The sequence below is a fragment of the Egretta garzetta genome, unplaced genomic scaffold (assembly GCF_000687185.1).
Source record: "Egretta garzetta isolate BGI_Z169 unplaced genomic scaffold, ASM68718v1 scaffold526, whole genome shotgun sequence".
Classification (NCBI taxonomy): domain Eukaryota; kingdom Metazoa; phylum Chordata; class Aves; order Pelecaniformes; family Ardeidae; genus Egretta; species Egretta garzetta.
This window is the reverse complement of record NW_009259967.1, coordinates 999,519-1,013,074: the sequence shown is the minus strand read 5'-3', so window position 1 is coordinate 1,013,074 and position 13,556 is coordinate 999,519. Positions and strand designations below refer to the sequence as shown.

The 13,556-nt window shown below is 42.5% G+C and overlaps 1 protein-coding gene across 1 annotated transcript in view; it reads right to left on the bottom strand.

Moving 5' to 3' along the window:
- The window catches only part of MAPKBP1 (mitogen-activated protein kinase binding protein 1), a 102,290-nt gene that overhangs the window by 21,048 nt on the left and 67,686 nt on the right, over window positions 1–13,556 (bottom strand). The window contains exons 12-20 of the mRNA XM_035895756.1: window positions 13,445–13,556; window positions 13,242–13,333; window positions 12,732–12,857; window positions 10,980–11,050; window positions 10,411–10,532; window positions 9,434–9,509; window positions 7,177–7,288; window positions 6,558–6,621; window positions 3,867–3,992 (exon numbers count right to left, since the gene is read on the bottom strand). The exon at window positions 13,445–13,556 is cut by the window's right edge and continues 26 nt beyond it. Of these exons, the coding sequence (XP_035751649.1) occupies window positions 3,867–3,992; window positions 6,558–6,621; window positions 7,177–7,288; window positions 9,434–9,509; window positions 10,411–10,532; window positions 10,980–11,050; window positions 12,732–12,857; window positions 13,242–13,333; window positions 13,445–13,556 (901 nt within the window). The remainder of the gene's footprint in view (window positions 1–3,866; window positions 3,993–6,557; window positions 6,622–7,176; window positions 7,289–9,433; window positions 9,510–10,410; window positions 10,533–10,979; window positions 11,051–12,731; window positions 12,858–13,241; window positions 13,334–13,444) is intronic.

Below are 13,556 nucleotides of genomic sequence, written 5' to 3'. Positions count from 1 at the left end.
TGAGAGCAGGTTCAACCAAACCCCAACAAAGTATCATTATACCAGAATAAATGTTTCAGAGTAGCTATTCCAGAATAACATGTACAGACATGTCCAATTCTCATGATACATGTGACTCAGAGCAAGGACTTTAATTGTCTTTTCTTTGTCTTCTTCCTTTGCTGAGGAACTATCCCATTCTAGTACCATGCCTGGGTCTTGTTCTGTATGAATGGGCAGAGTCAGCTGCACTTCAGCTCCCAGTTTCTGAAGGGTCTGCCAGTCCAAGGTCAATGGCAGAGAAAGACCTTCAGTTAGAAAGTCTTCAGGACACATATATAGACTTAAAAGCACCAGAAGTCTTTATGGAGTTCCATTATTAAAACATCTGATATTAGGTACTCTATATTCTTTTGCATGTCCTGAATTCAGCCCTTCTTTCTTTTCTTAAAACAAAACAGACAAGAATGACAACTGCCTATTTAAAGAGGTATGTTGTCAGCATTCCCACTCTGATCTTGTGCTACTTAAACCCTCAGCTTTAGGGGCCTATTTATGAAACTGTAACTTCCTATGTGGTAGGGATCACTAGCAGATTGCCTCCCCCCCCTCCCCAAACGCCTAAGGGTTTTAAAAGACAGTTACACTGCTTTTCCCCACCGAAAGATCACAGTGCTTCTGACTTTAGAGTTTTCCTGGTGTTATAATTGCAGACTCAGACACCACTTCTGATCTGGCATCAAAAGCCTCCCCCATTCTGAGCCCTGGAAACCACACAGCTTTCCTGGACTGGACCAAAGCCTCACTGAGAATTTGATAAGAAGCTCTTCTTTCCAAATATATCTGAGGGCACACAGTACTTCTTCAGCATACATATATTAGTTTTAGACAATTTAATTTTGATAACATTTCTATCTCCAGCTATTTATAATAGAGCTTAAGTGAAAGTTGCAAAAGTGACTTTTAAAATTAAAATTAAAAAATATAAACGCTCAGCTAAAACATGACTATAAGCCCTACAAACATTCCACAGTAAAATCAATTTAAAACTTCCCTTCCAAAAATTTGAGACAAGCTTTTCTAAACAATAAATGCATACTTGGATCAAAATCAAAACTGTATTAAAAGGCCTTTACATGGTTCCTTCTCTGAAAATATAAATGCCTCAAAACCAAAACGGATCAGGAATATGAGCTGAGTACAAGTTCTATTATCCCGAACATTCAAAGCTCCTCATGTTCAGCAGATGAGAGAAAAGCACACAACTGCAATCACTACAACCAGCGGCAGAACTGAAAGGCTCTCAGGGGCACTATGGAGAACTGTGGGTCATACAGGTCAGATCAGTCCCAAAATAATCCAATGTCCCATAAAGGCAAGTCAGAGAAAACCTTCAGAGGAGAAACTTCAGTCTCTCTACAAGTTTTTGGAGGGACTGAAAAGGCTGGGACTCTTCAGTTTGGAGAGAAGACTGGATGGAGAAAGGTTATGATAGAGGTTTACAAAACCATGGGGACTACATGTAGCTGGATGCAGAACTGCAGTTCACCAACACCAAAAATATTCAGAAGGAGGGAGCTTTCAACGAAACTAGCAGGAGTGTGGTTTAACAGAGACAAAAAAGGTCCTCCCTTCTCCAGAGAGCAGTGAACTCCTGGAGCTTGTCACCACGGGAGGCTGCAGAGGCAGACAATATTACAAAGTTCAGAAAGGATTTATACAAATTCAGTGGACAGTATGTCCATGACCAAATACTAAAGCAAACAGGCAGAGATGTACCTCCTAACATCCCCAATACAACAACTGGGCATGAGGTGAATGGACCACAGAGGTCCATAGCAAGGCTCACACAGTGTCTCTCTAAATAGCATCTTCCATTGCCACTGTCACAGGCAGAATACTGGGCTTCATGGAGCACTGGTTTGACCCGGAAAGGCACTTTTGCGTTCCAGATGTTGTTCACCTGGGTCAATCCCTGTCCTGCCAGTCACAGCTTGATAGAGACAGCACTGTCCTGAACTGGAAATCTTAATCTCCCCACTGCCTCCTCAGTTCAGTTTTGTTTCCCCAATATTATTTCGATTATTCATACTATGAAACTAGGCGAATGCATTGCTACCCCCACAACATTCTAGCAATACCAATCTAGAGAAAACATTGTAGAACAAACAACATATGACCAGGAAGGGACCTTTCTTATTCTACTGTGAGTCCTTTTGAGACAACAGTTTTACACCACAAGGTGCAACCGCAGTCTCCACTGCAACATACACAGACAGACTTTGGAAACACAACCAGAGCAGGTACAGGGCATCTAGAAAACCAGTCTTACTCAAGTTCTTTAGTTGTTCTTCTCCCACCTCAGTAATGCTGGTCCAATAGGCTCTTCCTCCATATTCAGTCCCAATCCAAAATGCTCTGGAGTTATGCCTTTGCTGATCTCCAGTGACCACAGCGGTCGATCAAAACTGAAAACAAGCTTTCAAAGCTGACCAAACAAGTAGATTCCAGGCTTGCAAAGAGGTTACCAAACAAGTTTAGTAAAGTGCTGGGCTTGGCATAGCACTAACACCGCCCTTCAGCAAGCGTCTGTGACGGAAACAAGTATCACCTAATGCGGAAGAAGACTGGGATTATCTGTCACAGGCTGAGCCTCGGTAGGGTAAGGCTGCAGCTGCTGGAATAATGGAGAGTCTGCTATAAAAAGCACATTGCTTGACAGCTCCAGAATTGTGGCTAGAAAAAAGGCTTCCCAAGTTCTCCCAGCATCATTACCAAAAGCACTTATTAGACAAGACTCATTTCAAGAATGAGCAGATCAAGACTTTCCCAAATGAAACTATGCAGACAGACTTGTTTCAACATTACTTACTCCCAAAGGGAGTGGGAAGGTCCTGGTGATACTCTACCAACCAGTGTGTTAAGTCCTCCAAGTGCTTTGGTACTTTTATATCCAGAATTCAATTTGTAGTCATTTGGAGGGGGAAAACTGTGGGACATAGCATCAAAAATGTGTGTTTATCCTTTTTCCCCACATCACCTTGGTCAGGTCTCTCTCCTGCACTGCTTACAGTCAAATTAGTAAATTAGTCTCAGCTACTTAATAACTACAGAGAAACCAAATACATTATGGTAATAATCCATAATCCCCTGTCACTCTTGTTCTGTTTAAAAACAGGGTCTGTGTTTAAGCACCACTTTTAAAAGAAAGGTCACCAGATAAATTTAGAACTATTCAGTTTGTAGGCCATGGTAGTTTGTTTTTAGATATGTTGTTTACCGAGCAAAAAATAATAATACAATTTAGCTGCCAAGAACTTTTCCCATGGAAATTATTTTTATATTTATTATTTATATTGTAATTATTTTTAGGTGACCTTTTTGAAAGCCTCTGGAAAATAACAAAGAAACAGCACAACTGTTTCTGGACTCTTTCAGAATTATGATGTGGCAAACTCATACAGCTCACAGGTATACTTCAGTACTGCAGAAAACAGCCTTTAAATTGCATTCAGCCTAGATCCAGAGAACTTTATTCATGAAGGAGCAAGACTTCCCTGGTGGGATGCTGTGTACCAGCCTCACTGTTGCTAGGTAAACTGCTTATTAAAGTTTCTGACCACATCATTAAACTAAATTAAGACACAAGGGGCATTGCATGCACATTGCTATCAGTGAAGCAACGCTAAGTCTGGAAGATCAGTCAGGCTTCTATATCCAAACAAGGGGAACACAAAACCCATGGCAAATCCAACAGAAGAGTAAGAGAACTCTTGGAAGACACTATCAGTGAAGACAGCAGAAACCATACAGTTGAATCCCAGTGCCACACTTTTGACATTAAACCCTACAAAGTCAGCCGCCTCTTCTCAGCTTACTCTGCTCACCTCATGAGTCCAGCTGTCTTGTTTGGAGGAGACTTTTCTGCCTGCTTCCCTCTTTGCTTCATGTCAGACAGTCGCTGCCGCATGTTGATGGTCATCTCTGAGCTCAGACGCCAGATGAAGATACAGCTGAAAGAGGGAAAGGTGAGGCTGGGGTCAAGTCTCAGTTCAGTTCATTGATATTCTTAATTCCCACTGCAGAGGCAAACAAACCCTTCTGTCTGTGGTGGGGAGAGACACACGCAGAAACAGCTTTGTAGAAGCTCGAACCCATCACAAGCCTCAGGACAAAAAGGTAAAACCTGCCTGGTAAAGACTGCCTGTGGGCAAGAGCAACTGGAGAGATATTTGCACAGACTCATCTCTGATCCTATACCTTTATTTGACTGGTTGAAGGAATGCCATAACTAGTCCCTCCACGGTCAGCAGGATAAGTGGAGCCTACAGACGTCCTTTGCATCCTCTAACAGGGGTTAAGCTGCAGCCTCCAATTGCAACTACCCCACAGGCAAGGCCTTCCTAACGCCCATCCCATGGAGTCTCTGTTGTGTAATAACAGTTAAGCTTATGTGGCAGTACTTTTTGCAGTCAGGGTACTCCTAATACTTTACTTGGACTTCCCTCCAGGAACCTTATAAGGAATTTAATTTAATTTGGTCAATGGATTCAAAAGCGTTTAAGAAAGGGAAACAAACTGTGATCTCATTGGTCTCATTTTCTTCAGAAATCTGGCTAAAAAAATAAAACAATAAATTCCTCATCCCATCAGAGAATACTGTATCTCATCTTTGGCTACTAGAAAGTAAAATGACCAGCATTTTCTTTGAAATGCAACCTCAGTGCTAATTCTTTTCATCTCACCCATCTTTCCTGTCTAGCTGGGTATACTTACACTGACGTAGAAACAGAGGTGGTGCTTTTACTGTCATTTATGAAATCCTGCACACTACTTTGGAATCCAAAGAGGATTTAATCAAGTTCTTGAAGATCCAACACTGCCACCATACTCATGGGTACTCCAATTCATCACAGAGTTTTCAAGGAGGGGCTTTCCTCTCTTCCTTGCTAGTTTATAAGAATTCATTTGCTCTGCCATTTTGAACCAATGGCCAGGAACTTTGGTCTCCTGGACCTGAGGCAAATGCCAAAAGCACCAGGATCCTGAATGCCTGCGTCTTCTCCATTCTTGTCCTCTCACAAGAAGACATTTTAAAAGGTTTTATTTCCATGCCACACAAAAAGAAAACAGAAACCCCACTTAGCAGTCTGTGCAGATGTTAAAGAAAAACTAAAAATTCCCTTCTTGCCCCCAGTGCCACTCCCTTTGCTCAGGAGCATCACTCCCAGCTACTGAAGTCACACACAGACACAGATGCTTCCCATCAACAGTGAACATGCTGTCATCCTCCTGCCCCAGCTTTTCAGACAGGAGAAAGTGGTGAGGCACTGTATCTGGGAACTATGGCAACCCAGGGGCAGCCAGCTGTTCCCCTTCAAGCTGTGTGTGCACAGACTATTTTCCCTGTCCTCCTTTGAAAAACATGCTTTCTCCTCTCCTTACAGCAAGTTCTTCATGAATCCTTTCCTCACTTCTCATCCACCTCCTCCACACCTTTAGTGAAGAAAATGACCCTTTCACTAATGGAAATGGTCCACAAGGTAACTAAATCACAAGGATCACTGGGGACTTCAAACCATATGTGTTTCTGGAATTTATCAGACATCCACAACAAAAGGACTCTTTTTCTGCAACTTTCCCCAAATCTATTTGCACACATGAAAGGTAAAGAAAGAGGAAAACCAAATTATTTACTTTTTACTGAAAGACAAATAACCAATTGATGCAACTTAAGGTGATATATTGTATGGTCTGAAACAACTTATGCTCTAAAACTCTTTTTCTAGTTCAATTGGGGTTTATTAATAGAAAGAGAAAGAAAGAGAGAGAATCTGGGTTGCTCAGGCCTTGAAATATCACTCCAGGAACCATCTTTCTCAAAGGAAGAAGTTTATTTGGCTCAGCTGATTTAAGCATTCACTGATTCCACAAGTAGTGGGTCCACTCACCTCTACAATCACCACATTAGGCATGTATTCTCCTTTTCCCCTTGGGCTCAGTCTGGTGGTTACTTAAGCTTTTAGTGAGCTGATTTAGCTCGCTAAACCAGCAGAAAACTCAGCTGGGGGAGGTGCTGATGTACCTGAATCAGCTTAATGACAAGTGAACCACACCACAGCTTAGGGGAGTGGGGAAGAAGACCAGATAGACAGGAGCCAGGAGTGTCCCTTTTGCTGCTAGACAGGTTCATTCATCTGGTGAAACCTCACCAACAAACAGTAAGTCAAAGTTTTGGCACCACTGGTCAGAACATCACAAGCCGCATTACATTACAGACCTGAAGGCTGGTAAGGAAACAGGCCACATCCCTGTCTCCTTTCCAGCAGGGAATAGTACCTACACTCAGAAAACCACAGGGAAGCACTTCATATGGGCGTCTCATTCCATAGAAGGATAATATAAGCTCTGTGAGCTTTGCCAACAGCACACATTTAGGATTCAGAAAGCTCTGAGGTTTCTTTCATAAAACATCCCTCATTAAAGAAAGAAAAAATTTCTACCTTCCTTTAGGACACACTTTAAATCCAGTGTGAGATGTCATGAGCTGACACCACAAACAAGCAAATCACTCTTACCTGTCACCAGAAACAGAGATCAGATGTTTGCAGTCATTACTGAACTTCATCCCGGTTACAATCTCTGTGTGACAGAAAGCACAAGAAAAAAAAATCTTCCCTGAATTATTCCAATGGACAGAAGAGATCGTTAGCCAAGCAGCCTATCTGTGCTCAGCAATTCCAATTCTGATTAAAGCCACAGATCATACGCCCCAGTTACCATAACCATAATCTAAGCTTGACATAGAAAGGGTATCCCACAGCAAAATAATCAAAATAAGCATGAAGACTTTTTGCCTATAATAGAAGAGCCCCTGCATGATAGGAGCTGAGTTTCATAATGAAACTTAATATACACTGAAAAAACACAGACTACTTCATAGGCTGTTAGAAAAACTGTGTAAACGAATACATGACCTGACAAGGCAGGTGTGTGCTTGTGTTTTCAAATGCAAAATGAGGTCTGAAAAAAGTTGAAATTGCAATGAAAAAAGCTATTACACTTCATCCAACCATAGCCTACTTCAAAATACCCATTGAGTAAACTTTGGTGGGGAGGAACCTTCAGAAAGCTTTGACTAGTATCGGACCTTGTCATCAGCAGTAAAATGCATTTCCAGAAGTTTGTGTGCCTTACCTGAATGTCCATACATGGTTGCAACACACTCGCCAGAATAGAAATCGAAGATGGAGAGGTTCTTGTCAGAACAACTGGTTGCAATGTAAAGACCAGAGGGATCCGTTTGCACCTGGTTTAGGATATAAGAGAAGTGCAAAGTTCTGGTGAGAAAGTGCTTTCAAACTGCATGAAAATGGTCTAGAATACCCAAGACAGTCATAGTAGTTAATAAAATGCAAATAGCTCCCACAGGATTGCAATTGAGTACCAGGCTATCCAGCATCCCAGGACAAATCTCCAACCCAACTAAAATGTTAAAACTATCTCTAACCTAATAAAAGGCTAAAGGCACTTACATTAAACACCTCCACGACTGTGAAGGCACCATCACCAGTGGACAGACTCCTACCTCTCTCTCCTACCTCCTTTTAACCACTGGGGTCTTACTTTCTTCTGTCTTAAGATCAAAACAACACACCTCCCTCCACGCCAAAATACACCCCACTCAGAAAAAATAATAAGAGCTGACAGAGGTAAGTGAAATATTAAGATAGTCCAATCTTGAGGAGAGAAACCAAAAAAGAACTCAACACTGCAGAGAAATCATTCTTAATAATGATGTTACCAAATCTCCAGCATTTGCAACTCCCGGTTTTGGGTTAGGGTTTTTTTTTTTTCATATATACCCATTTGTTGCTTCATCACGGATCAAATATAAAACCCCCTCCAAATGCCTCACTAGGTCTAAAGCAGCACTACACAGCAAAAACAGCTACTGTCACCAAATGTCCTCCTTTGTCCTTTGTAGAACTTTAAGAACTGAGAGTGAAAAATGTCCAGGTTTTGAAGGAGACATGGTATTTAAATAACGATAACTTTTTGGTTATGTTTATTCTGTTGCTGAATCTTTTGCTTTGCATGTCACTGTTTGGATTCTACTTGTTAAACTGCAATGTATATTACAATCTTGGAACAACATGCCAAGAAAGTTTAAATTCCAGAGACAATCATAATCCCTTGGTTACATAATTGACCTAAAAATGAACAAAGCAACAGTAAAAATAATTGAGATTCTCCACTTCAGCTACATATGAGAAAAAACCAAAACCATAAAAGATACTAAAAAAAAAATAATCCAGCAACTGTTCAGGGTTTGTGGTCTGAGAAAGACATAATCAAGCACCTGAGCTTACCAGCAATAAAGTGTCGCATCGATTTTTCATTTTCATTACTCTGGCGTATAAAAAACTTTGTAGGAATTATAATAGGCAAAGAGAAAGAGAACTTATCTTTCTCTGTAAAACAGGAGAGGTGACACTGAACAAAGCTGTTTGCTGTCCTCTCTCTTTTTACCCAGTTATTTACACCCATCAATAATACTACTGACCTGTGCAGCTGAACAGAAATATTTGGTTTAAAAAGTAGAAAAATTATCAGTGCAAACAAATACGATGCAGAAGCTTGTTTGTCAACCTAACTTGAGACATATTTTGGTTGTGTCAATTGGTCTTCCCCCTTTAAAGAAAGAATGCAGTTCTTCCACCTCCCAGTGTGCTGGCATCACTCTTAACACTGAATCCTGAATGCATCTGGTTTACCAGGGGAAGCCCAGGACAGTGTCAGAAGCAGGCATGCTACCCTACCCCAAGGCCTGGATGCACTCAGCAGGTGGGAAACACGAACAGACTCTCTCTAAGCAGTACCAGGCTTGTCCAGCACTCCAAGACCTGAATACAGGCTTTTCAAGGCAGATGCTACTTAATTTTATCAACTTACCAAGAGTTTCACTTGTATTTGCCCTCTGGCAACCACAAATTTCTCAAACACTGATCAACAGAGAGCTCCACCTTAAAAATCCTAACAAAAACAGTCAAGAAAGCCAAAATGAGCTCTCTGGAACAGAAAGTAAAGGATTAAAGTAAGCGGACTAAATAATCTCCTGACAGATACTGGCGCAGTTCTACTTGCTTTTGCAGCGTGGGCCTGTGCCTCACTTCAGAAACAGGACATATAACTATATAACTATAACTTCAGCATTCACTGACTCTTTTCCTGTTTTAGCCTAATAGAATCCAAATAATTTCCAGCCCTTAAGGACAGAGGTAGGAGGAAGCAGCAGCAGGATAAGGGACTAAGTATGGAGTAAGCAGGGGGAAAAAAAGAAGAAAAAAAGTCATCTCCTGTGTTCAGATTTGTATTTCATTTTCTTAGCCCTGAGCTGCATTCAGGAAAGCTGGGGAAAAGGAAAAGGGAAGAAAGAAAGAAAAAAGCTTACTTTGATGAGGGTGCCATCTTCACCTTGGGATCCCTTGTAAAGCTTCTTCTGCTTCCCACTGCTTATGTTGAAAACCCTGAGGGGGACGACATAAGGCAACATTGCTCATTTTGCCCAGGTACTGCTCTGTGGCTTTTGTCACCAGGATCCTCTTCTCCTTCTGCTCCTCATTCCACATGAGAAACAGGGAACAAGGCCAAGCCACAGGAAGTGGAGAAATGACCTCTATGAACTGTAACCACCAGTCATTTAAATGGTTCAAGAAACAACCTCGAAAGTAATGTAGGGGCCCAAGACTGGATGATATGATATCAAGCAGATAATCCAAATTAAAACTGAGGCTTGATTCTCAAGCCAATAATCAAAAACAAGTATAGCATCATGGCACTGAAGGAGACGTCAAATGGGAGGGAGAAAACCTTGCCATGCCTTGTAATGGCTAATGGTTACGTAGCAGGAATGCCTCTTAATAAGCTTCAGTCAGTTCTCCCTGCTATAAAAATACCTGTGGCTTCTTCATACTAAAGGAAAGGGTTAAGACAGCAAGACCCGTTATTTACATTAGAATACAAAACCAAGTTACATTCAGCAGTGGTATTTACCTATGACCAAAACTCTCATTGTCTCACCCAGATACAACAGAAGCCACGCAACTACAGTGTCCTTTGCTTTGAAGGGAGAAGCAGACAGATTGGAGAAATGGATTAAAAGGGAGCAGCGAATGGCTTCCACTTGTCCAAAGACAGTCACACCTAGCTCAATTTTAGATTCCTGCAGTCCCAGCTATTCCACAAGACCTCACAGCTTCTCACTAGACATACCTTTAAAAGCAAAAATTACCACAGTGCAGAAGTTCTTGCCCCACAGCTCAATGATGTGCCAAGGCAGGCACGCTTGCTTTCCCAATAGAAAGGCTTTGCTCTACAGAGCAACCCAGCGAGAAGCTTGAATATTTTCAAGACAAGAAGTAAACTAACCTGATGTTACGATCCTGGCATCCAATAGCTGCATATTTCCAGCTGGGGTCCACATCCATGTCATACAGAGTGGTTTTCCTAACAATGTGATGTGTTCGGGTAAACTGAACCCCTTCTCCTGTCTAAACATGTGGGTAAAGACCGTGTCAAAATCAAGTAGTTAACCCATTACTAAAAACTTCTAAATACAGATGAGCCCTCTCACACAGCCAGCACAAACCAACCCTTCCTACTAACCAGGTCTGCAGGCAGCAGCTGGGACTGGAGGCACAACAAACTCTCCAGCCCATACTCTTTCACCACTCCTCACAATAGCCTTGGCAGCAAAAGAAAAACAGATATCCTAACAGTTCTCTACTTTGCATCTTGCTGAGAGAGGTCAGGCTGGGAGCAGCTGCATGCTTCACAGAACGAGTTCTTTGAGTGTAATCTCTTACACTGAGTCAGTGGGAGACACTGAGGCTGAAATAGCAAAAAGCTCATACAGAAACCCTGATATTGCTCTTTAAAGTGGTTCCTTTCTGGAGAGATTATTAAAAAAAGTGCACAAAAAGCTGTAACAAGGTTACCTTCTGCGCAGTGCGGAAATAGATGCTCTTGTCTGCCCCACAGCTTATCATTCGCACTTTCCCATCATTGGCTGGAACAAAAAGGCAGGAGCCAATCAAAAGATAAACAGAAATACAAGGTGGAGGAAATGTTTCAATTTATACTACTGCTCATTTATTCCAGTCCTGATTAGCTGACTGACTCCTACCTAAGCAGCAGGATGCTGCAGCAAAACAGAAGCCGCTTCTCAGGGACAGCATTTAGAGTGTGTGAGGCCTTAATACAGAGGCTTTACACAACAGATTAGGATGCAATTCTCTCTTCTGCCCCAACAGTATGCTATGCTCACGTCTATTCTCTATGCTCAGTACAAGCTGAAAATGGGCAATAGGCACTTTTCAGCCTTCGAAGTCAGTCACATGTTTCTTGCCATCCTTTCGTAGAGCAGAATCAGACTTTCCTTCTTCCCTCAGCACTCTTTTGTTAACACATCTGCTCCTTCAGCAAAACAACACCTGACAAAAACTCCATGTAATGAAAAAATATCCAATATCACACAAGTCCACTTGAACTGCACCCACTTAGGGCAGGGCTGCACTTAGCTCAGAGACTAGCACAAAGGCCTTCGTTGCCAGGGCCTTGAGTGCAGTTCCCTCATCTGCTAGGAGCTTAGCTGGCTGCATTCAAGGCCAGCTCACTGATAAGAAAGGCCTGTCAGAGAAACTTTTGCTGGCCTTGGAGCTCCTTGAGGAAAAAACTGAAAAAGCCTCACAGCAGCTTTGGGGAGCCTCTGCTCTGAAGCTTCAGCAAAGTCCCTGCTTCACTTGGGAGCTGCTCTCAAGCTGAGGTTCCCATCCTTGAAGCCCAACTGAGCTACACTGCAGCAGCACTGCAGCCACACCTGTGCCTGGCCACGTACCCTGCTGATCTGAATCCTGACCCTGACCCATGGACTCAGCTTGCCGATTTGAACTCGAACCTGCCCTGCTGCTATGGACTTGCCCAGCAGACACTGAATTGTGGCTGACCCTGCTCACTGTCTCCAGACTGATCCTGACCTTGAACTGCTGACCTGTCTCATGTCTGATGATCTGGACTACTGCCTGGATCTAGCTACTGTCACTGGACTTGATCTGTTCCACCTTATTCAGGTACTGTGGGACTTTGCCATTCCCAGTGAGGCCACTACCTTTACCTGCCTCCCTGTCACCCTTGGCTACTGGATCCCCTGGCAGAGCAGCCAACCCCAACACCAGCACAACACACCACACTGATGTCTGACCATCAGTAGCAACTAAGTGATGGGGATGCAATATGCTCCATTATTATGAATGCAAAGTCTTACACTGGTTTGCAATGACAAATTTACTTGTAACTACTTAATCCCAAAATGTTTTTTGTGGGTTTGGGGATTTTTTTGGAGGATGACTGTTCCACAGCTCTCCTCAAGAACAGCATGTAGCCATCTGACATCAGTTAAAGGGAGAAAATCATTACAGAAAACTGCTTTCCAAAGAAATGCTGAGGACTTCATCAGGAGAGGTTTTTTGAGTGGGGAGGAAGGAGAGGAGAAAAAAACAAAAGGGAAAAGAAGGCAAGTAGCATCAAGTATCACATTCTGTTAGGACTGCAGCTACAGAAGATGACAAAAAAGCAGCTGCAGCTTCAGCCTGGCCTAACCCAGTGTTTATGCAGTTAAAATTACTTTAAAGGCACAGTGGGACAACAGCAATGTTCAAATCCAGCTTTGGAGGGAAACCATGATTCTCTACCTGCAAACTTCACAGCAGTGATGGAAGAAGAATGTTCATCCAGGGTCTGCTGCAGGCTGTAGTCCTTTCCTGCATCCAAGACATGAATCAATCTATCCCGACTGGCTGAGGCTAAGAGCTTTAAGCCTGTCAAAGTTAAAAAGAGTGCAAGACCATTACTAAAAAGTCATTTGCTCTTCCAGTCACTATTTTAAAACAACTTTTCAAGACATCTTAGGGACAAAACATTATACTGTAGCTAACTGCATGGACAGACACATAGGAATGCCCCTGGATTTCAGACTATAACAACAGACAGAACAAATTTCAACCTCAGCCTACAATATTCCAAGGAAAAGTATGAGAAAGAAGCCTTTTTCAAAGTCCGGCTCTACTGGCCCAACACTACAGGCCTGCTCTGAAATACAGGAGTAGCTCACCACTGAAAGTTCTGACATACCATGGCTCAACATTCCAATTTGCTCAACACTACATTCACATGCAAAAGGGAAGAAGCTCAATTGCATTTACCTGTGTCAGGTTTGGAGTACTCCAGACATAGGATCTCAGAGTCATGGGCTTCCACCTTCAGCATTTCCCTCAGAGACTGCAACTCATATATCCTAAGACACAACATGGCTGATTTCAGTATGCTCAACAAAATTAGCAAGACCTGATTTGGATTCTCATGCCTGCCCAGCCCACAATCTTCACAAGAAGCTTTATGAGATTACCTGAGAGTGCCTATTCTGTCCCCTGAGGCCAGGTGCTCCCCACTGGGACTCACACAGACAGTGCGTATCCCCACCTTCGTATCTGTCACTTGTGCATCAGCTTTGTCTGCAC